The following is a 25512-nucleotide window of genomic DNA, read 5'->3' as shown; positions in this document are numbered from 1 at the left end:
GCCGTGCGGGTGGACCAGTGCCACATGGGGGGGGGAGTCTACTTGCTCTCTGCAAGCTCCCTCTCGAGGCCTCGCTACGATTCAGGCAATCCTGCTGCAGAAAGACAGACATCATCAGGACACCATCAGGACATCGGCCTCACGATGCAGTAACGTAGGGATGACAGATAAGGCAACAGCAGACGTACAGGTCTCCAGATCCTTCTCACAGATGTAGCTTATGAGATCTTCACAGAAGAAATCATTCCACAAGCCTTCATGGATGAGTCCCGCACAGTCTTCTCCCACCTCGTGCCCGTGGCCCCAGTCGTCAGGCTGACCAGGCTTCCACTTCCTGCAGGCAAACAACAGGGGGCGATCACACATTACACTAACAGCCTTTTACACATGTGAACTCATTGATGATTTGCTGGTTTGATCAATTACGCCATTGATCATAAGCTCCTTATTGCATCTTTGCTCAATTTTATAAGCGTTCATGTTTTTGCATAATGCATTTTAATTTACTCTGAGTGGACCACCCTGACTAAATAAAGTTTTATTGAATGTGAAAGTGTTTGCTTTGTTTGAATGGGAGTGGAGCGTTGCATGATTTCAAAGCAATCAGAACATATCAGAAGATTTTCTCAAGACGGCGTGTTTATTTGGTGTTGTTTCATGTAAGTGAAAACCTACCGTTTGTTATTGTTTACTGGAAAGCAGTGTTTTGAACAGGTCTGAAACCAAATATCCCGCAGGAACAGAACCTACTTTCACCGAGGATAAGATGTTTCCCATGAACAATAAATACTGACGTGAAAGCAGGTACGGTCCCGTCCAGCCAACGCCACACGGTCTCCTCCTCCCTGTCGGTCAGACCCATCCAGAAGTAGCCCTTTCCAAAGGTCTGCTTCTTCAGCCATTTCTGAGATCACACAAGGACAGAAAAGGTCTGAGAAGTCACCTCACACATGGCCGAGCAATGACAACCTTCCCTTCCGGGTACACAATGATTTTTGTGCTAAAGACACAGTCGTAATTAGTCACCAGTTCCTCCATATCATTGATGATCAACAACGAAGCAGACGTGGATTCACAGGTTGCCTTTGCGTCGTCAAAACTGTGCAGGTCTTTGGAGAAGAAGTAGCACTTGTCCTTGTAGTTGACCCACTCTGCAGGGCATCCTGTAAAACATAGTTACATCTAACATATTATCAATAGTGCTAGATTATTAAATTGATATAGCTGAGAAAAAAAATATGTTCCTCTCTGTGGAAGTCTGATTTAAAAGACGTGTAGTCTTTAGCTGTAATTTATCTGTGAAAAAAACTGAGTAGAAATTATGACAAATTGATCGTAGAATTACATAATAATACAAAAAAATACTGTTACTACAGTTTCCAGCAGGCAGTAACTAATATTTACATTTGAAGGATAATGTAACTTATAATATTTAGAGTTTTGGTCATCCAATGTCATCCAACCTGCATGTGCTAGCATGGTGGGCGGGTGTTCACAGCTTTTCCACAATATAACCAAAATACTCTCATCTTTTGAATGTTAATATCATCCTGAACATAATTTAGCCCTTCCAGATGGCAATATTTCCGTTTGCACTCTGATAGATGCTTGACATAAAACCTTCAGTGACATTTAACTTTTTTCTCTCATTTTCCATATGTTTTCTATGACTGGAGAATTGGTCAACTGTTTTCCAGGTTTTCCTGGTCCAGGACGCGTGGGAACCCTGAGTGATAGCTGGTTCAGTTCATTCCTTCAGGACCGTACGAGTCGATTCTAGATAAGTGTTAAAATGTGAAACTGGAACAGAAACATTAAAACTAGGGATAAGACTTAAATTCGTACCTGGGGCCCAAAGTGTCGGAGATGCTGCTTCATCCTGCAGAGACACAGGGTGGAGCAACGGAAGTACTGGAGCCTGGATGGTGATCCCTGCTTGTCCCGGTGATCCTTCTGGCCCCGGGGCCCCCACTGGTCCTGGCAGTCCCCTTGGCCCCTGCTCGCCAGCCGGCCCCATTGCGCCTCTGATACCCGGTGGACCCTGTGCCCCCTGAGGACCTGACTGTCCATCTCTTCCAGGCAGACCGGCAGTACCTGGCTCTCCTTTACCACCAGAAGGTCCGGCCCTTCCTCCTGATCCTCGGGAGCCCTTGGATCCGGGGTTGCCAGGTACGCCATGCTGTCCTTTTGACCCAGGCTCACCTTGTGGTCCTGGGGAACCCTGCGCTCCTTTGGGTCCTTGATACCCAGGACCACCCTTTTCCCCATTACCTCCCTTCTGGCCAGGCTGACCAGATGGTCCCTGAGGTCCTTTGTCCCCTCTTGGTCCTCTTGGACCAGGGGGACCTGAAAAATAAGATTGACTGTAAGCAAGTGAAGTGATTTTTTTCAAAAAAATAGTCATAGATTGAAAGAAAAAAATGCTTCTTTGCTTTTTTTCTGAGAAGATTCACATCACATCATATTACAGCTAGTAGCTGGTTAGCTTATCTTAATTTGCTGGTGATCGAAGGACCTTTAGACACAGCCATGCTAGCTGTCTTTGTGCTAAACTAAGCTAACACTCTTTGACTGTATATTGTGCAGACATGGGAGTGGTATTGATCTTCTCATCTAAGTCTAAGAACAAGCTAATTTGCACAAAATGTATGATTCTTTAACTTTAAAACAAAGATTGTATTAGTACAACACTGTGCAGCCGTACATCCCTCACCCTGTAAAATAGTGAAGTTGGTTATTAGCTGCGTGTGCTTGGTGTCCACCAGCTTCATCTCTTCCATGACAATAGAGAGGCTGGTGACCTCCTTGTCCACGCGTGCGGCCAGCTCCTCCTGCTGGGACCTCAGACTTGTTGCATCTGTCCTCACGTCACTCACGCTGCTGTTGAGGTACACCAAGAAGTCAGAGTGACGGCCGACGGTCTCAGAACAAGTGCGCAAGTCGTTCAGGTTGATGTTGATGGCACCCAGGAGCTGCGTGGTGAAGCTGATGTTGCCGGTCACTCGGTCCATGCTCTGCTCAAACTCATCCAGCCGCACCTCGAGGTCGTCAAACTTGGCGGATGTGAGGTTATCGAAGTCTCTCTGCTCGTCGAAGATCTCCCTCAGGCTCTGGTCGTGAGCATCGGCCAGGTTGCTGGTGTTCTGGAGCTGGTTGGTCACAAAAGCCATCTGTGATCCCAACTCCTCCAGGCTGTCGTTGTTGGCTTTTGCAAGAGCCGAGGTATTACTGGCCATCACCTGCAGGTTTTCCACCTTACTGCGAAGCCATTCAGTGTCAGACCGCGTCTGCCGGGCCATCTGCTCGAGGCTCAGAAAGTCATTGCGCATTTTCTGGATGGCCTGACTGGTGTCATCCACTGAGCGCTGCAGAACGGAGATGAGGCCTCTCTGCTGGGCCTGGGTGAGGTTGAGGCTGCTGATGCTGAGCAGCGCCTGGTCCTGAAGTTTCACCTGCTGCTGGACTTCTCTCTGCAGCCAGGCTGTGTCTTCCTGCAGACCCCCAATCATGCCGCCATAAGACTGCAGGGTGCTATTTACAGAGTGCAAGTTGGCTGTGTTGCTTTCCAGCAGTCCCTGAACGGAGCCCTGGCTGTTCTGAATGTCTGAGCCAATGTTCTGCAGCTGAGTCAGCTTCACTTGATCGCTGTGGATGCGTTCCTCCGCCGCAGACAGCTGCCGCTGGAGAGTCCAGATGTTGTTCTTGAAAGCCTGGATCTCTGTGGTGGTATTCTCCGACTTCTCCCCGGCTTGATCATCTGGCGGCGGAGATTTGTTCAATAAATTACAAAAAGGTTTCAGCCTCCCACTGTAGCTTTTACGTGAATTTAAACCCAGATTCTTAGACACTTACCAAGCTTTTTCAAATCGGTCTCAACGGCAATTATCTTTCCTCCATAGTTTGCAATACCTTCAGACACGTTGTCAACTCTTTGCACTACTGGAAGAAAAACAGGACAGGTAGGACAAAGGTTAATGTCACAGCCTCATCACAGGCGCCGTGCTTTATTAAGAGACCACAATGCCTGCAACCACAGACATCGTATATAAAAGGGATCAGAGTGGAAACCACTCACTATACGAGATGTATCTACATGTCTTGTAGGCATGTAATAATGCTGGACTCGATTAATGTAATCTCTTGGGTTAGGCCAGATTTAGAGTGTAGCAGGGAGAAAAAGTGTAATTTGGAGTTGGATCGCAACTCAATTTTGAGTGAGAGACAGAAATAGGTAGGCACTGCAAAAGAGACAGAAGGAAGCAGGAAGAAACATTGATTCAGCGGAGATGGAGTGGGTGGTCAATGATAGATACCAAGGACGGAGGTACATGGGGAGACATTGGCGAGGGCCCTAGGGGACAGGAAGTGACCTGGGGGGGAGGGTTCTTCAGTAAACAGGCGGATCAAAGACAGCCCAGAGGAGACAGACGCGGTGGCAGGGAGACTCTTCACGCCCCCACAGGCGACACCAGCGTTCATTTCCTCTGGAATGTGTCTGGGATTCCAGGGAGTCAGCCCACTTCTACCACCAGCCTCGCCAGGGGGATACATCCTCTAACGGGGAACTGCATGGACTCCTCTGCTGGGAACCTGCATCCCACATGTTTGCTCAGACAACAATCGCCAGAGAGACAAGATGGGCTGGTTCAAATCCATCCCTCCAAATAGAGACACAGGTAAAGCCTTTCATTCATGGCCCGATTAGCACTGATAATGGTCTTAAATATGTGACGTAACAGTTAGCCACTAGTTTATATCCCATGTATATTAAACGTCAAGCAAAGCTTTTTTTCATTTAGTTGCTTTCTTGCTGAGAGTTAGATGAGACAATTGATACGACTGTATCTGTATCATATCTGCCTGTTGAGAATGAAGCTACCACCTTACTAGCTTAGCTTAGCATAGAGACTGGGCACAGGGGAATACAGCTCATCGGCTAAGTCGGCCTGCCTACCAGCACCTCTAAAGTGCAGGTAGGCCCTTTCAAGTCATGTTTTCTCACATTTGTTTTCTCCAAAGTGAAAAAACTATGTATTTTGTTAACTTCAGAAAGAGCCAGAGTAGCTGTTTAACTCTGTTTTCAGTATTTACGCTATGCTAAGCTAACTGTTTTCTGGCTCTCTTTTGCTATATATTCACCATAGCGATAGGAGACTTGTGTTAATTTCAATTAACTCTGTGCAAGAAAGCAAGTTAGCATCATTTTCAAAATAACGTTTCCTTTAGAATCAAGACATCAATTTAAAATGGCCTCTTGAGTAAAAGACACTGAGATGTTTGGGGATCTGCAAATAGGAAAATTAATGTTCATCCAAAATAGTCAGAGCTGTTTTTATTGTTCCCTTTCTTTTCCCTCTTCAACATCCTTGAAACGCACTGTAAGTTTTCTCAAGGAACAAATAAACATTTAAAAACGTAAATAATAAAAAACATATCCCCGGATTACCAAATTATTTTTAGTTATGTGAAAATGGTCAGATGGACAGGAAAGGCTCAGAACGTACATTGCAGCGTTGCAGAGAACAAAAGACACGTTGACTTTACGTCCACAGACTGAACCAGAGGGTACACTGGCACATTGCTTCTTTCTAAACACTCACATGTGCCTGGAAGCTGAAACTAAAACTAAAACAAGCACACTCCCACATACAGACCTTTGTAGGCCTTTTCCACATGTTTGTGTACTGGCCCCCAGGGAGGCTCATTGCATCACACTGGGCCACATTTAACCATAAAACACACATGCAAAAATGTTTTTAAAAGGGTTCACAGAGGAAAGCATTATTTCTTTAGGTTGTAAACAATTGCTTTTTTAAAGCCAGTTTGAACTCTTTCCAGCTCTTGTGTGAGTGGTTACTATCCTTCCTTAGATTCTTTTTGTATATAAAGTAAGAAACAGTCAAACAAATAGGTATGAAGCGACTGATACTTTCAATATTTCATCATTTCTAGGAGCCTCGGGGAAATCATCTCAAAACTCAATCGAAAAAAAAATTAAGTGATATGCTAAAAATTGAAAAAATAACTTGTTGATTGGTTCATAGGTAGCTTTCAATTATTACCTGTGTTTAAAGCAGTGACAGTAAGCTTTGTGAACGGTAGCGACTGAGAGGCGTGAGGCTACTGGTGGTGGTGGTTGTGCACATGTTTTACTAATGCTACATGCTCACAAGTCAACTTTGCTAAAATCCTAATAAAAGCCAGTGCTGTAGCACATTTCTCTGAGAGTGTGGACAGTAAACACAATTTCATTTGCTGAGAAGGAAATGTTCAGTGTGAGATTGAGTCACAGCCGCTATAGAGCAGCAGCTAGCCTGGAGGTGATGTCAGGACCTGACAGACCGCCAGTGTAAAGGGACCACAACAGGAAACAACAAATATATCTCCCAGGGAGGTAAGGCGTGTTTACATCTGGTTTTACTTTTGATATAACACCATTCAAGTGTTTAACTGTGACTTTGGCATAGCGTAGCAGTAGCGTCACAAAGTTAGAAACTGACTGTAAAGTCAGTTAGACAGCTGGTAAAGCTCGTTAGCATGAGCCACCATAAGCTACTCGTAATGCCACACCAAGTAAGGCTGTAGCAGGAATATTGTGTTCGCATTTAAAACCAGTTGGTGTTTGAGAATAATAAAATGAATCACACAGGGAGTTAGGTTAAATGCACAGGTGTCCTCCTCCAGTTTGATTTCTTACTTTCTCTGAAGAAAATGAATGGGACTCAAATCCTCCAGAGTGTGCAAGGAATGACCTCATGTTGCTTTTGGTCACTCGATCCCTGCCATACCTCAACATTTAAACTGCATCAAAACAAAAGAGTCAAAACCAGGAGGTTTCTGTGGGTCAGCGATGGAGGACAGAGGAAAGCACACATGTTAAGTGCATAGAGCACTCTGGGTCTCACTACATAAGCATCTGGAGCTGGGAGTGCGTTTAGCGTGAGCTGTGGTTCCCTTGACAGAGTGATGCTTCAGCGCCAGTAAAAACCCTATTTCAGCGGGTTCTGCTGAAGTTGCGCTGTGTTCACTCGCTGCTCATCTGGGATCAATTAGGCCTGCGTGAAAACATGTACCATGAAACAAGTAGGACCGACGGAGCTCGGAGACTAAGGGGAAATCGTTGTTAATGTACTCAAGGCACACAGATAACCCCACAACATGTACACTTTAAGAAAACAAAAATAAGTCACATGCGGTCGCATATTGGAGTGTTTAGCTCAATTATAGCCGGAACATTCAGAGTTCAATTCCCCCAAAACAAAGACTGTTTCCCAAAAAAACGGCAACTGGGCAGTTTAGCTCCACGAAGCCTGAAGACCCTCCCCAGAGGAGTGAGCTTTGGGGGTGTTGGTAAAATAAACCGAGTGAAGGTTGTGGGGAGGAGACAAAGGGGCTAAAGCACAAAGAGAGGGCACAGGGTTGAAATTTAAAGGGTCTGTTCACCCACATTATTAAGAAATAAAACTCCATTGTGTTGAACCAACAGAAGAAACCTCAGAGATAGAGATCCCAAAACCTGGACAAATAAAGCCAACACTATGGGATATAGCATGGCTACATACATTCAAGGAATAGTTAAACATTCAAGGAATTACAGATCAAGACTACTCATGTCTGCACGATAAATATGAAGCCACAGCCAGTAGCCACTTAGCTTAGCATAAAGACTGGAAACAAAGTAAAACAGCTAGTCTGGGTCAGTCCAAATGTAAGGGCTTTGGCACAGGTTAAACAAACAAGATACAACCAGTTAATTAACGAGTTTCACAAATACTGGTCGGTGAACTTTGTTTACAGACAGCGCCAGGCTAGCTGATTCCCTCTGCTTACAGTCTTTATGCTAAGCTAAGCTAACCAGCCGCTGGCTAAAGCTTCATATTTAACAGACAGATAGAGTTCATGAGTGTGGTATTGATGTTTTTCATCTGACACTTTTACAAAATGTCAAACTATTATCCAACCTCTAAATTGTTTGGGTGAACTGACCCTTTATTTGTTATACGTGACTGTGAAAGACTGATGATTTTTTTCTTATATGTGTCGTGTTCCTCCGCTCATATTCTCCATTACTGATCTATTGCCTTTACATAATGAAAAAGTAACATTGTCAAAAAAACTATGCCTGTTCATGCAGAAGGCCACTCTGGTGATGACGAAGACCGCTCGCACACACAAACCAAACAACACACACTCAGTCGACACCCTCATCAAACAGCAAAGCTCTTATTTCTTGGCAGCACAAAGAGAAACCAAATGATATGTTTGGATGCCCGCTTTCTCAAATTATTTTAGAAAAACAAATTGCGTCGTTGAAGTGATGTTTAGAAATGTCTGTCATCCAGTAATTCTCGCGTAGCGTCGTAGCGCGGTGTAGTTTACCGGGCCGACTTACCTTTGTATCCAAGCACAGCAACGGCGATGATGAGGAGAGTACACAGCACATAGAGCAGCGCTATGGAGGTCTTCAGCGCCCATTCATTCTTACACTTAGTGCACTGGGTGCCCTCTTGGATCCCTGAAAGAAAAGAAAAAGACGACAAGATTAAAAAGAGTAAAAAGGTCTACAAAGGACATGTGGGTAGAATTTAGTGTCAGCGAGGGACTCTCCGTGTCCAGGAGTGCCACATCTGAACAAACAGCCCTGGAGTCTACATTAAAGAGTTCCCTCAGGGCCCGGGTGGTGAAGGGGCAGGGGACACAAAAACAATCCCCCCCCCACTGATTTGTTTACACTCAGCGACATGCTTATTTTCCTGAACTCAGCCTGCACTCAGCAAACTTCCTCTTTTTCTGTCGACGTCTCTCTCGTGGGTACAAAGATTCAGACTCGGATGAGTTTTACACAAGAAGAAAATTAATAATTTTGCGTGACATTGAATCCCTTTTGGTTTTCTTCTTGCAGCTTCAGTTGACTTAGAAGTCAAACTAAGACGCCTCAGCTGGTGGGGACACTTGTGGAATAATAGGATAATTTTCATGACAGATGAGTGGCGAGATCCACAGCGCTGACGGGAACACAGCTGCGTTTCATTTTTCTATTTAGGAAGTGTGTCTATGTCTGTGTGTGTGTGTGTGTGTGTGTGTGTGTGTGTGTGTGTGCGTGTGTGTGTGTGCGTGTGGAAAGGTTCTGGGGGTTGTGGTTGTCATGCACCTGGAACGAAACTCGCTTCACATTCACAGAATGAGGGAATTGTTCTTATTCGACACATGACCCTCGCCATCGGAAAGCCAGTCAATCACGTGACCATTATTCATCAACCTGTGAGAGAGCCAGCAGCATTTAGCGCCAGAGATTTCCCCCGCACATCTAGTTTTAATACATGAGGGAATACTTCAATAAATTAAAAACGCAGCACTGATTGGCTCCTCGGGGTCTCGGTGGGAGTTGATATGCCAAAGGACAACTTGACTCTTATGTGTGTGGTGGGATTGTTCATCATCAGCGACTGTTAGACCTCAGTTAAACCCCAAGTCCAGCTGGAAGGGAGGTCTCCTCAGCGCCCGGCCAACCTGAGAGGACATGAGATATATACGGTAAAACGCACGGGCAGAAAGAACTGACTTCCACTAAAAGGGGTCATTTAATCCTTCCATGGTTTTGATTCTTTGCCAACTCAAATGAACCAAACACCAAAATACCGACTTACTTTACTTTCTTCTGCCAAAAGGTGCTGCCCTGTGTTTCCAAAAAGGATTGTAAGTCTCATTAAACTTGGATTTTGGTTGATGCAGATAAAATGATATGTTAAGTAACTGATCCTTTACATATTTTGTCTACCATTATAAATACTAGTCTAAAGAATCAGTACCTAGATGGTTAGATCTTATGAATGTGTGTTAGAGAGATTACTAATAGCCAATATATTGTTTATTACTATATTTGTTAATCGTATCTGCACCAAAAACCCATCAGTCAGGCTTTAATCTTTAGATAAACATGCTTGACAAGCCATAAATATAACACAGACATTAGTTTCTAACTTTGTCATTCTGTCGCTTTGTGCTGGCAGTAGTGTACTTTAGGTTTTTAGAGCCAAATGTGGTTGAAAAATCCCTTTCAATCGGTACGGGGTCAGGGTTAAAGATCATTCTCTGTGGGTTTGTCACTGTGAGCGAGTCCTTTTAAGATTACATCTGGATATTTGATAGTTAATATAAAGATATTGGTTATTGGGCTTTAATGAAACGCTTCCACAGATGACGCCACCGCTTTTCAAGTTACTTTTTTTGCCTGAAAAATGTATAAATACATCTGAGACATAAACTGAATCAAAGATTCTGACTTTTGTCTTATTTCTTGCCAAAATCTTCACGTCTTTGAACCAAGAATTATGTGGGAACACAAAAAAGGTCTAAAATAATATGGAGAGGAGAAAAAAAAGGAAACGGTAGAATACAAAATAAAACCTGTTAAGTCAGGAGAAAGGTATCCTAAAGGTGTGTTGCTTTCTGCTTATAGTATATTGGACCACACAACTAAGAATGAGCCCAAAACATGGCTGATATTAAATCACGTGAAGGTCAATATATAGCTTCTTAAAATGTATTTACAAGCACAGCTACAGTTGTGGGTGTGGAGCTAGTTATGAGCCCAAATCGGCTAACGCAGCTGTGCATGAGGAGTCACCAAAGTCTTCCCTCGCCACCGGTTTAACTAGAAGCAGAGAAGTGCACTCTGGGAATACAGCCACGGTAAATGATCGCTTTTTTCGGAATCATTCATAACTGCTGACGTGTTTGAAGTGTCAGCTCATGCATGCTTCCACAATAAAGCAAGCATATCAGTTCATCAGTTCAGAGTAATCAAAGCGCTGCTGCCCAAGATTTCTGTTCCAATCCAAACAGAATGACAGTGTTTACAAATCTGCAGCGCTGAAATGATACCAAAACACTTTGTAAAGGGTATAAACTATTACACCGGCAAAAGGCTTTTCCATTCCAGTGCACATTGATCCTCAGATGCTCCGTGGATAAGTGGAGTTGGCTGTCAAAATATGACACCAGGCACGTTAACACAACACACATGGCCGACAACACAACAACAACAAAGGAGATTTAGGTTTTCACGGCTCCTCCGTGAGCACACAGACATCAGATGCAGCAGCTGTAATCTCTTCACCCCCGAGTGGCGACACACCAGTGGGCTGTCAGAGGCTTTCTCAGGGGTTGTGACCCGCTTGCTGTTCATTTCCCCGTGGGTCACTTCCTGGATGAGAAGGACAAATGTGGAGAAGAGACGGATGCTGGACAGCACTGCTGTGGGAAGCTTTAGGATAATATTGGGGTTTGGCTTTTGTGCGATTCATCTGTGTTTCTATTTTGCAATTTTTTTTACACATACGTGCATGTCATCAGCATACGTGAAGACATCAGGGCTTGTTTCTTTCCTTTTAAGGAGCTGGTTGCCATTAATGTAATGTATCACTTATTGTGTTAACTGGTTTGTTTTGAGTGAGTTAATCTCACTACATGATGTTTAAGACTTAAAGCTTACTGAATTTGTGATATTTGGGCAATTACACAATCTAATAATGATATATCTGTTGATAGTACATTTTTAAAACATAAACACGTAACATAAAGAAACAAAAAGGTAAAGATCACTCAGAATTAATTCCTTTGAATCAGAGTAGGAATCAGACCAACAATTTGATACCAGCTTTTAGTACCGAAACAGACTTTGAATTCAATAAGCCTCAGTTATGCTCGATGATGCCTTATATCTACAGGAAGAGAGACACGATATGCAGGTGTTCAGGTTTACAGCTGGGCTAAATTGGGGGGAAAAAGTAACTGTTTAGGTTATTTATAATACCAGCATTTAAATGACTACATTTCAATGTGAAGCAGGTCCTAATTACAAGTCGAGAGGTAATCATTGAGATTCTGTTAAAACAATATTTATATGTAACTAAAGACGTCTAAAATGCTCACCTTGTACCACATTTAGCTCAGTTTTGACGTTGTGTCTGCTAACCTGGAAATTATCAAAACCCTGTTTACATGGGCTGCGGCTTTATAAACTATATAGGTCACCTTCAAGTCCTCTTACTCGGGTTGTTTTTGTTAGCAGGAATGTCAACAGGGCTTTGACACAGTTTGAATACAAAAAAAAACGTAATCCTAGATGTGTTTAATGTGGATTGTGAACTGTTAATTCTTTCTCTTTGCCTCTTAATCATTTTGTATACTTTTTGTGTATCGTACCTGTTTGTGCTATGTTTGCACCTACTGCAGAAAATAATGTCCTCCTTTCTAAATACCAATGATGAACTATCTATATGGCATCGCTCCACATTCCCGAACTGTTTACGTGACACATGGCCAGATGGATTCGAGACCGTCAGGACTAACGTCTTTCACACGTTCTCAAATGTCTGTCACACTAACGGGGCCCAGATGCACAAATCCCAACACATGGATGAAATATCTTGAGGTCTGTAGCATATGAAGTTTGGCTCCCATGTGGAGGAGTCATGTGATGAAGTAAAAAAAAATTAAATAAAAAAGCTTCGAGTGTGACACACTTTATTATTAAATATTCAAAAAGTAGGAAGAAGAGAACTTGAAGCAGCAGACTGCGGAAAACACGAGTGAAAAGTGAACTCCTTGTTCGCAGTTTAACATCAGAGACTCAGTTTCCTTTAGCTTATCCGCTGGTCATTAAATCAGCCTCGTCATCTTTCCCCTTTCGCCTGCGCAGTCACACACGGTCAGTTCTGACCGACCACAACCATAAAAACAACCGTCGTCCAGGATGCTCAGACCACGAGCTGACAGCAACACTTTCACTGCTCAAACAAAGCTGATGCACCGAAGACAACAACGCCACACCAGTGGGTTTTCAAATGGGAAAGTCATTGTGTGTTTTGTCTGGTTAAAGTCACCCATTGTTCTTGCAAAAACCCTCTATGTTGAAATAATATTTGGATTGCGTCCACCTTGAGAATTGAGTGTCTCCAAAGTCTGTGTCTTTCACCAGCGTCATTTCCTGAAACAAAGGATTACCCAAACATGTTATTTTTCATGCATCCATTTGCCCGGGACATGCCAAAATCACTTCCACCGCAAGAGCGTGTCCGATGCGTGGGCCCTGCTCATTAAAAGACAATGTTTATTTACTGTAAATATCAGAAGGGACGCTATAGTAACGGATGAGAACACAAAGCTGTGAGCTGAGGTCACCCAAACTGTAATCTGGATCCCTGCCTCGCTTAACACACACTCAGCCCCTTTCCAGGAACAAGAGAGCAGATTACTCCAAGAGGGCAAGTACCGAATTATACCTGGCATCAATGACAAAGAGAGGAGTTCAAGACCAATTACAGCAGTGGAAGAAGTCCTCTGAGCCTCGACTGTAGTCAAAGTACATTTGTACTGACGATATTAGACTAAATACTCTCTTACAAGTAAGTATTTATAATATATTCATATAGTAATGTTTTTTAAAATACTCATTGTGAAGAAGGAGAGGTGACTTTGTGTCCTCAGTTTTCACTAATTCTGGGCAGTGAAGCAAGATAGAAACATTGAAAGATTGAAAGAAACAAAGGAAGGAAATAAGGTTCAGAAGAAAAGTTAGGACACAATTAAAGAAAAAGAGAAAGGCAGAGAGGAAGGACAGCAAGTTTGAGAGAGAAACAAAAAGGATATAAGAAAGGGACGGAAAAGATGTAACTCATTGAAGAGGGAATTTCATCAAAACCGCCTCATGTGACGTTGTTGCTCTGTAATAACGTCACACACTTCTTTCTGTGGTCAAGATGTACAATTACCACGAGCACAAGAAGTGTATTTGTGGAAATGGTCTCGAAAAGACAGAAGGCCAAATAAATGAAAAAAGAAAGAATGTCTTGTAAAGATTGAGGGCAGTTTTTCAGTTTTCCCGACTGAACATCATTAAGGTGGAAGATTTCTACCCGACAACACCAATAATTATATACTTTGAATTAAAAAATCTGAAGTTACTAGTAACTACAGAGATCAGTAAAAAGTATAGTAACATTCAACAGAAAACAAACATACTAAATGCTATTATTTGTGCTTTAAAGACTTCTAACAGTGGCGCCCCCTAGTGGTGGTATCTAAATATTCCCATCATCCCACAGATTCGACTTTATGACCCTGAGATAAATGGACGCCAAGTGACACATAAAATAATCTTGTTTTTATCATAACATAACACGTTATACCTTCAGAATAATCTAAAATATCCTACAATCACATAACAAACTTAGGTCCAGCACCTTAGTGCGTCTTGTTTACATCACAAGGACAGTGGCTGCTCCAACAGCATCTCTGTTGAATCACTGAATGCCAAAATTGTTGTTTGTTTCCAATTATTTATTTTTTTTAAATATCAGTCATCTGCCCTTCATTACTCGAAACAGAAATAAGTTTCCGTTTTACAAGATCTCTGAAACACTGCGATCGAAGCCAAGATGTTTTACGGCCAGGAGGGAGAGATGGTGGTTCAATGAATGAGTCATCCGGCGCTCAGCTCTCTCCATCGCACGATGAGGTGGCCTGCACTGAATCATGTGCTGCAACGATGTGTGCGCACACGTGTTGTGAACTGGTGTACCGCAGCATGACTCTCCGTGTCGGCGGACATAAATCAGTGACTTGGGGGGAAAAAAAAACGACTTGAAAGAAGAAATTCAAATTTCCAATCTTCTCACACTTAAAATGTAATCGGCGGCATTTATCTCTGACAGAAAAGTGCCTCAGAAGCCAAAAAAACAAGAGAGATCGGGGAGATTTCGCGGTAAAGAAAATTGCGATTTTGACTTTGTTATCCAAAACTCTGGAACCCGCCAAACCAAAACATAGAAATGAAGACGACATCACGGACGGCTCTTTTTTCGATCTCAAGGAACATGGAGAGAGAGGACACGCTGAACACGATCCACAAGCGAGGCACAAAGGTCTCTCGCAGCGGAGGTCCCGGGCCTAATAACCGACTGCTTAACTTCTACAGGATGCCCACTGAGCTCAGGGTACCTGCCAATGACGCATTCAGAGGAAGTGCAGAATTGGGGCCAAAGGGTTCTGAGTTCATGGGATGGATTTGGGGCCCCGCAGGAAACCGACACCATCCCGGCTCCATGTGTGGCCTAATTCAGGCTCCATCTCTTTTATCACATGTGATGGAAACCATACGCCTCCATCACAGGAGACAAGCAGGCGTGATGCTCATGACTGTAAAGGGTGGGGAGGGGAGAGAGGGGAGGAGTGAAGGCTAGGGAGGACAAGGCCAACAAACGAATATGGCTTGAGAGGAAAAAAATAATAAAAAATGGGAGAAAGTATGAGGGAGAGTGGGAGAGCAGGATGGTTTAAAGATCTGAGTGGTGGAGAAAAAGCAGTGACGGATTAATTGCAAATGACAGTAACCCCGTCACATCAGTGAGCCAAGAATGTGACATGGGCCAGATCATCCACGTCAAAAGGAGAAGAAAAAAAAATGATATCTCTGACTGAGCTTTGTTTCACAGCTAACAAAAGATATTGTCAAATTACGAAGCAACAAGATCGCAGCATCCAGCAGCTCCAACTGTCTGCCATTTCTTTTCCACATGAAGACAGAATTCATCTCTTGGATCAGCTTTTATCCAGTGACGGGTTTTTGAGGTTACATTAGAGACGTATTAAAAAGGAACAAGACAATAAGTAGAAAACACAGGTTTTTGTTAATACAGAGTTGCATTTTGGCTTCCTGAGTACATAAACACCTTCAGTGCATCAGCCAGCCTCCAGCACAAGTTTGACTGATGCTGGAAATGTCACTTTTTGTAGTGTAAATACATTTTCTGACCAAAGCACTGATGTTGCAGAACGAGTTTCCGGTAGTGCAACATGCTGAAATGTCTGAGCGTGTCAAGAGGAGTGCGACACTTATTTCATGCCCTTGGAAAATAGATACAAGATGTTTAAAGCTGCATCAGTTGACTTTTTGTTGGCCACTTAGGAGCAGCTGAAAACACCTAGACAGTTGCTTATTTACACAACCAATAGACTAATATACTTGTAGCAACGTCCAAAATGTCCCTTTGACTATTAGCTTTGTTTTTTGTCTCCACCCACACTAACAGACATATGTTGCTCTTTAGCTGCTGTTCACCAGCTTGGTGGAGGCCTTGGTGTACAGCGGGTTATCAAAGCTGGAAACAAGGTCACTAACACTCTCTGTAGAGCTGGTAATCTACTAGTTATTTCCCAGAGGCTCATTTAAAGACAACAACATTGATTAGTGCAGCTTTAATGTACAAATAAGTTAAGGATGAGTCATGATGCAGAGGTCATAGTTTAATTGGCAAATGTAAAAGTTTACAGGGGTTTTTCTTCTTGCCCGAGAGCCAAAACCTGAGAGAAGAATGAATTAAATGCTTGGTTTAGATTCTTTCTCCAGTGGTCTTTCAGCTTCGAAAATATAACTAAATGACGCCTCACCAACTGATGGTAGAGGCAGAGAAATGAACACTTCTCAAATGATTTTAAGACAGCATCCTCCTGCCCTGCCCCCACGAGGCCCCCCGCTCGGCTCTGCTCAGACTCAGCGATCGCTGCAGTTACACAAACAGGTCGTCTTTCCAGAAAACTACATCAACAATGGAGTGGGGAAAGGGAATGGACTTACTCAGCTCGGGGATTTGGGGCCCAACGGAGCGACTTAGGTTTTAGTTACAAAGCAAAACATCAGAGCTTAAGCACCTCAAATCGTTGCAGCTCACTAGGAAGCGTGCGTGCGTGTGTTTTTTTTTTGTCTCCGTGTGTGTGGCCCACTGGTTAATGACCATCACATTAGCGTCCAGAATTGGATAGCCTGCCTACGCTCAACTTTGACGGAAACACAACACCATCAACAAAGAGAAGAAGTGAGTTCAGAGTGAGAATGCAGGGGGAGCAGGACAAGAAAAACAAAAGATAAAACACTTCATCCAGTGGAAAACAGGATTCCAAGGCGGTTCGTCGTCAGTCGGCTGTCAAAGTGCAGCACTTCACAATTTAACCAGACATGATTTGCATTTGAATCGTATTCCCTTTCAAACAACATTGCAACACTAAATCTGAGAATTTGTAAATCTTTCAGTCTGCATTTTCGACATCAAAGTCGAGTCTCGGCTGCAAAGATCTGGATCTGAGTTTGTCTCAGAAACCTTGTTCCGAAACGACGTCTAGCTCTCCCAGCCTGGTTGCTTCAGGTGCCAGTCAAAATGTGAAAACCACCACAAAGAGCGTGGGGGAAGTACTTCAAAGAAAAACAAACAACAAATATCGCCAGTTGGAGAAAGCCAGAAATAAAACAAATAACGTGACAATTTCCCTCCAGTGAGCAGCTGAAACAATAAACCACAGAAAGGTATTTGAGGCATTAAAATATACCCTTTTCTTCTTTGTGAGCTGTTTTCAAAACGTTGTATCTGCCTGTTAGCACACAGTGAACAGCATCCTAGTTGTGGTAGAGAAGGTGGTGTATACTCTAAAATGACGCAGACATATGAAGGTTGTCATTCCCCTTCAAGATTTAGCTGAGAACGCGAGAGGAACGCGAACATGCAGTACCGATAACGGCCACTAGAAGCATGCTGCCAAGACAACTGTGATTGCAATTAAATGACCAAGGAAAAACACCCACAGCCAGCTCAAGAGTATCCAGTTAATTGATTTTTTTTTTTTTTCACGTGAAGTTAGAATCTCACAAGTGAATTTAGTCCAATGTGTTTCTTTTTAAAGAAACAACTAAATCTTATAAAATCTTAAAGTTGAGCATTTATTTTGTACTTTAATAATTACCGGTCAATAATGCTAGTGTTCAAAACAATTACAAGCCTGTCAGTGATGAAGGTCACATGGTTCTTCCAGCAGAATATCATTGATTATTACAGAATAAACTTCTGATGTTAACCAGCGGCTAAATTATCTCATATCATGTAACATTGATCATTGTATTGATCAACTTCACTGTTGTTTCATAATGATAATATGTATGTTCATTCAGCGAGGCAGACGCATTAAGCTTCTATTTTATTGTTCATTTGGTTTTTTAATGAAGAGGTTCTTCATTAAAACAACAACAACAACAAGATCTCCTCTCCTTGCTGAGATCCAGGCCTTCAGTGCCCCCTTCCTCTAGTATCCACTCTGCAGCCTGTTGGTACTCTGGCTCTCGACTGCCATCTTGAACATCTGTTTGCTAGCTCTGTTTGTCTTCAGCTGTGAGCTCCCTGATCCCGGTAGATTCTCCACGTGTTTCCAATTTTCCTGCTGTCGATGTGCTCGCAGAGGTGTGGAAAGTTCTTGATTCTGAGATGCATCGCGGACATAAACTGGGGTTTGTTTTTATTTCAGTGAAGATACACGCCTCTATCTGCTTGTTAGCGCAATCATTCTGCAGAGGATGGGAAGGTTGGGGAGGCGTTGGACAACCCGGAGGAACACAAACATATCCTTCCCCCATTCCTTGAGTTGTTTCTCATGGCTCTGTCTGGAGCGGACTGTAACAAGAGTGTGGCTTAGTTACGTTGCCTAGAAAACAGCGAGCTAGAAATACAATTTAATTACCTGTTTTGGTTTTGTTTACCTTCTGTCTGCAATAATCAAGTTGAACTGTTATGAGAAGACTGAATTAAGTTCACACCACTTTACTGTCTTCATTTCCTGCACCCACGCCTCCAAAGCTCCAAGAGAACCTCTCGCGACCTCTCACGGCATCACACCAAAGCTTTTTATTTTCATTTTCTGTGTAGTTCAAAGTGGGAGGGGCTACTCCGGGCACCCATGGCTCTGGTAATTCATTTATTCTTCTCATACACAAAGTTATTTTATCATCTTGATCTGCATGAAACTCAAAAATAAACTAGTCAAGAGCATTTTATAGGAAATTACATTAAAGAATGACTGTGATTCTTAAGTAGAGAAGGACATTTTGAACATAAATATGCATTGCTCATGCAGTGGAAACTTTAGAATGGAAACCACAAAAGGATGATCCCTTGTATGAATTGTTCAACACAATAATTCAAATTCAAGGATGGGAGCAAATTATACACTTTTCCAAGTCAACGAGGCAAAAATACGAAAAACATGTCTGGAAGAGCGATGGGCCGCTCTGTGACACGCGTGGGTCACAATGGAAATGCCTTCTGTCGTGCGGCATCGTGAGCGTTGGAGTTCCTTCTGGGTGGCCTGCAACATCTGTGGTCGGCTGCGGGGGGCGTGGCCTGTCAGTCTGCATGACAACGAGCCATCTTCTGCTGCTGCTGCTCAGGAAGGAGAGGAGGGCTCTCTTCCACAACCCCTTCAGACACACACACACACACACACACACACACACACACACACACACACACACACACACACACACACACACTCCAGACATGAGGGTGCCACGCTCTCCTACCTCATGGCAGCCCGACTTAAAGACGAGGCGTCAAGAGGAGCCGGGAATCACTCCACTTACTGAAAGCTGTAATCAACACCAGACAATGGCTTTAAATTACTCCACACACCTGTTTGTTTAGGGTAATCTGGAAGAAGAGCTGAGAGGGGAACTCCTCTCTGAATCTGAGCTGCACAGACATCGTCAGGGAGCAAAGAGATTACTTCATAACTCTGAAAAACAAGCTCTCACGACCAAAATGATTCATTATCAAACTGCTTGTGTCTTCACAACATTTCTTAGAGCTTCTGGAAAGAGTCAACCAGAATAAAAACTGTTGAGGGGATCACGCACTTTATCATCCTGTACTTCTGTTAAACTAAATAATGTTTTGTGTCGACACACACTTGTGAGAAGATTATAGAATTAACTTTAGGGAACAATTTGAGTGTGAACATGAGAAACTCAGAGGCCTTTTCAACAGTAGCAAACTTTTACATCTTTAAAAAGTAGGTTTCCATGCCAACTAAATGCATGGGTAAAGTATATATAACACATGAAACGCTCAAAGTTAACTGAAGAAGAGAAGAAACATCTTCAATAATCCGTCAGCAGATCCAGTTGCCTTTGAATCAACACTCCTCGACATATCTAATTCATGAAATGTAAATAAATATGTATATATTTCAAAAATAGCAATAATGTCAAAAAAAATAACAAACATGTGTAAAACATGTCAAACGAAGAATATTGCACATGCCCCTTGGCTCACATCACTTTAATTTCCTGCTGGGAAAACCTTTCTTGAACACCTATATCACCAAATAATACCAAACCTTTGTTCCATAACCTCAACAACAGCGCAACCAGGTGAACAATTCAGATTAATAAAATGTACAGTTCGGTACATTAAGCCTGATGGCAAGCGCTTCACATGCCATCTTCCCTATTTAACCTTTTAACTGCCTCCTCAGATCCCTAAAACATTTCCTCCACTTGACATTGTTATCAGTTTAATCTGCAGACCCCTGACTGGCCCGTCCATACAAGATGGAAGCGCTGCACACATAGAGTCACTGAATACAGATATTCATGTGAAAGTAAACTTTACACAAACTCTGCATGTTCAGAGTGGCTTTAACTCAAAGTCAATGAGGAATTTCGAACAACAGAAATACACTGTATCTTATTCCTTTCTTAGTTCGCTAATCAAACATATGCATGCGCGGCAATACTTGTGTTGCACTCTGTAAGGTACCCGCTAATTAATTCAGTGAATTCCCTCCGTCTGCAGTCTTAAACTCACATGGAAAATGTGATAGTCATTATGCATCTGACAGAGTTCTGGAGCCGTTCCTCACTGGTCCTCTCCGCTTCAACTCCTTTTTTTTTTCTTTTTTTTTTTTTACAAACCAGGAAGCTGTAGGTTGATCTTGGCAACGTTCACGGCCATTTCTTGCCCCCCTTTCATTAACATTTTGGACTGTGGTTTTATTACTTGTACTAAAGGAGGAGAAATAAGAATCCCCAAATTCGTTGTTAAAGTGTGCCTGTGTGTTCTGCTGCCGGAGGTGTTGGAGAACCTTCAGTGTTCACGGACACACGAGACTCACAAAAGTCATCTGTTTGTATTACAAAAGTGTGACGTGTGTTACATTAAGGCCGAACACACACACACACACACACACACACACACACACACACTGGGGGGAATACAAATGTAACATCTAATGGAGAACCATGATCCCAGCAGAACAAAGAACCGCAACTCGCCAAAATCGAACACAAGTCCTTTCATGGGCGGCGTTAAAGCGACGCAGGTGTCGTGGAGCGCCGTCTCTGCTATTCTTTTATTTAATTACTAAATCAATGACTCAGACCCCCTTGTTTGAACACCCCCTGAAAGGCTCTCAAAGAGAGAGGCCTTACTGAACTCCAGAAACCCTCCCCTGACATCTGCATGTGGGTCACGTCAAGGACACCGGGGTTATTATGCTGTGTGAGAGCTGATAGGGGACTTTGCTGCTTTTCCTCACAGTGAAAGGTGAGTCAGAAAAGTCACGGACACTCAGATGATCACGGGCCAGATTGAAAATAGCAACTAAATGCCCGCACATGTGTTGCCCTGGAAAAAACATTAGGATCAACTGTTTTATTCAAGCTAATGAAGGCATAACAGAAAGGAGGGGGTGGAAAGTTTGACCCAAAGTTTACAGGATCCCTTGGAACAGAACTGTTAAAACCATCCAACGTGCTGCAGTTTCTATGCAGTGTTCAGGGTTGAAACATGTATCTGGATCTTTAACTTTAAAGTGGTACACCACTGATTTACCACATCAAGGTTAATAAAACAACTATTATAAAGTTTGAGAAAGGGACTCAAGTGGCATTCGGGTATCACAGTTTAGGATTGCATTTTTAACACAAAGACATTCCAGCCTGTGGCTGTAAAAGTTGCATTATGGGAAGTAGGATGTACATTATAGGGACTAAAAGTCAGAATATCTCAGCCATTGATGCTCCCATTCATCATCAATGAAGACTTTGTTTTTAACTTGTCCAGATCACACACAGAACAGAACATACACAAGAACAACCAGAAAATATACGTGAAAATACACATATATAGTATATATACTGTAAGTGTATACGTATTAAAATACAAGCATGTGTGTAATGTTCCAGCGCTGCTCTTGTCATCCGAGTTCCTCTGTGATTTCACTTCCCCTTTGTTTCGTGCTGTTCTTCACATACAAACAGCTCTGTGGGATTCCAGGTTGAAAGGATTGAAATATAACAGAGATAAGACCACGTCTAAACGTCTGCGAGCGTGAGTAATGACCTCTGAAAAGCTGCACAGCTAAACTAATGATTTTATAATTGTATATGTGAATGCATATGTTCTTATGTCATGAAGGGGGGTAGTTTGTGCTTCAGATAAACAGTTCCAGCTGGATCTTTTACCGTTACATCTCCCTCCTCTTTTCTTTATCTACTACCATCACACGCACACTCATCCTCTGATCTCCTCACAAAGAGCTCCTCTCATGCGCCTCTAATCCCATCCATCCACTTCCTGCTCTTTTCTTACAACCGGCTGCGTCTCCTCCACCTTCCCTTTCAATCCCCTTCCCATCTCCTGGGATGCAACACCCTCTCGCCCAGCGCTCCGTGGCCTTTTAGCTCATTCAGCGTTTTGGTCTTATCTCTCTCTCTCCCGTCTGTCCGGCGGTGTGAGATTCTCAGAAAGGAGCTGCTTTCCGTAAGCCACTGGTGGAGATCTGACTTCATTTTATAAATCATAAATTACTTCATTGTTTCTGGATGTCTGCTCGGGAAATATAACTTGTCTGCCAGCAATTTTCTGTCTCTCACTCACACAAACACCTACACTTCATTGACCTTTTGCCACCACTTTACTTTCTCCATTTCCCTCTAAAGTGCTTTAAGGTGTCTTAAGTACTTCAAACACGTTTTTAAGACAAATCAATAATAAATACAAAAATGTTAAAGTGCCCCAGCTATAGAACTACATGACACAAGATGTAATGAAATTAAAGGAAAGGGTTTTTTTTTGTATTATTATTGTAAGTGCAGCATGACCGTCATCAGAGCTGCCGCACACATTCCTGTTTATACTGACTGGGCATAATTAGCCAACAGGTGTGGGGCAGTAAACCACAAATAATCCACAACAGGTGTTAAAGAGGCATGCTACCTTTTGATTTGGAGGAAAAAAACAAGAGTATATGCAGTTGGAAATGCTAAAAAAAAACTACATCAGGGCCTTGAAATGACATTAAATCAAAAAATATCAAAAAGCCACTTCCTTGAAAGTCAAAGAGAAACCTTGTGTTTTATTGCTGGTCTGCCCCGTTTTAGCAGGTGACTTCAGTAAGTGTTTTCTCATGTCTACTTTCTACAACAGGTGTTGAACCAGCTGCAAGTCAAGCATGTCCACGTCTGGAGCTACTTTCAACACTAAAGGCCATTATGAAGCACTAAACCAGCAATAACCCATAGTTTTGTTCCACTTGGGAGCAGTGGAAACAAGCTGCAAACACAATGTTGACACATGATTAAGTCGATCTGGTAACACTGGTAACACAAAGTTGCGTTCAAACAGCAGACACAAGGAACACAGGCATTCATATCGGAGTCCTTGTGACGAAGAGGGGAAATATCTAATGTAGCTCTTTAGCTGCTCGTCACTGTCATCAACGCCTTTCACGATAAGTTACAACTTCGATAACTAGAAATGAGAAACGGACCGAGAGAATCACGTGAGAGAAAATGTAATGGAGCAGCAACGAGAGAGGCACTATTATCCATCCATCCATGATCTGTAACCGCTTATATTCAGGGTCGTGGAGGGATGGAGCCAAACCTGAGCCAAGCTGATGAGAGGTACAATAAAATAAAAGTTAAAAAGACAAATAGCACATATGCTCACACACAGATATGTTCGCAAAGGCATGCTGACTTTTGAATCTCAAGGCCAAAGGAACATTTTGAAGAAGGCTTTGTTGCGATTTCCCAAAGTATTAAGTGCTCAAAACCTGCCATGCAATGTCAAGAAACAACTCAGGGGCGAACCTCGAGAGAAAACCGCAACACAATTCCGTAAAAAAAATGACCTAGAAACCACCGCAAAGTGCATACAAATCCTCATCAGACATTCTGGCAAACAGGCTGCCAGGTATCGAATGACAGTTGGTATTAAGTGTGTCAGGGTCTGACCAAAGCTGGCTCGCAGTGGCAACATAACCATGTTGGATTCCATGTTAACCGGGATGGATGAGGTGGTCGGTGAGGTGTCGTTGTGGCCGCAGATGAAGGTGGTTGTGAAGCGATGCTCTTTGCCAGCGAAACCCACCGGACCGAACCGAGCCCCCGGCTGTGCTGACACAGCTGGCTCCAGGCACAGACACCCCAACGCCAATGCTCGGGCTCCAGGAATGTTCCGGGCCTCGCTGGAGAAACCATAACAAGTGCAGGAAATAGATTAGTGCACTCTGGGTTCCACGCCGGCCGCAAACCCTCCTGAGCCCGGTCTCTCCAAACCCACATGCGTGGGAACGGGAGACACGGGCGGCAGAGCGAGTAAGACCCCCATCCAGAGAGCGATGGCGATCCCCAGGAGGGCCTGATTCATGGAGCAATCAGGCCTCCATTATTTAATGGCTGGCCCTGAATCCTACCTGCACACCAACATTGCTGCAGTAAAAAATCAGTACAGTAATACCATCCAGCAATGCACGGCCATTTATGTAAAATATGGTGTCACTTAACTGTAAACTCACTGATTTGTGTCAGTTATTTAGTACCAATATGTGAAGTTCAGCGCGTTAGTCTTGCTCTTTGTTGGACTGACTTTGCCTCAATGTGTCTCGCGTGTCTGATTTTGCATTTATCTTCCTTCTTCCACATTGTTCTGCATTAAAATGTCCTATAAAAGTCAATTTAATGGTTTTGAGGACGACAAAGGTTGAGATATAACGTCGCTCCTGTCGTGATGTTTGACTTAACGAAGGATTGAGATGGAAGTTTGCTTTGCTTTCATAAAAAACACAAGTACTCTGTGTAGTTAGTCAACCAATATATTGTACATATAGTATATACATTATTTTATTATTAGAGAAATCTAATAATCCTGGTCAGGAAAACACTCAAATCCCTGATTTCCAGAGTACACGTGCCTGAACTTGTTGCATTCAACATTTAAAGTAATACGTATGTAGAGAGTAAACAATGGATACCGATAAGAGCGACATAAAGTGGTCGTGGGCGTGTTTCAGTCGGATCAACTGACTGCAAAGCCACATTTCTTTGTGGGGAAGTTTAAAGTTTAGAGTCAATAAGATGATAGATAGTATGATAACTTTGAATGCAGCACCCATCCTAGGTTTCGTTGATGTGCACAGGACTACACTTCTCATTGTATGTTATATTATTGAACCAAGAAGGGACTCAAACTTCAGAGGTACCAGGTTTGTGTAACTGGAGGATTTCTGGTTTGACTCAGGCCAAGGGGCGCCTGCTGACTGCCAATGCCCAATGATTATACCAGCTCTAAGGGAGCAGAAAGGGTTCAGCCAAAGCTCAGGTAGTTTTCTATTTTATTCCAACGG

The 25512-nt window shown here is 43.0% G+C and overlaps 1 protein-coding gene across 1 annotated transcript in view; it reads right to left on the bottom strand.

Moving 5' to 3' along the window:
- Positions 1–25512, bottom strand: part of LOC117749681 (collectin-12-like) — a 29210-nt gene continuing 3698 nt past the window's right edge. The window contains 8 exon segments of the mRNA XM_034560380.1: positions 1–94; positions 189–334; positions 795–904; positions 1027–1163; positions 1846–2346; positions 2714–3757; positions 3853–3939; positions 8393–8515. Of these exon segments, the coding sequence (XP_034416271.1) occupies positions 75–94; positions 189–334; positions 795–904; positions 1027–1163; positions 1846–2346; positions 2714–3757; positions 3853–3939; positions 8393–8515 (2168 nt within the window). The 3' untranslated portion in view covers positions 1–74.

Source organism: Cyclopterus lumpus, chromosome 20 (genome assembly GCF_009769545.1).
Source record: "Cyclopterus lumpus isolate fCycLum1 chromosome 20, fCycLum1.pri, whole genome shotgun sequence".
In the NCBI taxonomy this organism is placed as follows: domain Eukaryota; kingdom Metazoa; phylum Chordata; class Actinopteri; order Perciformes; family Cyclopteridae; genus Cyclopterus; species Cyclopterus lumpus.
This window is presented reverse-complemented; position numbering and strand designations above follow the sequence as displayed.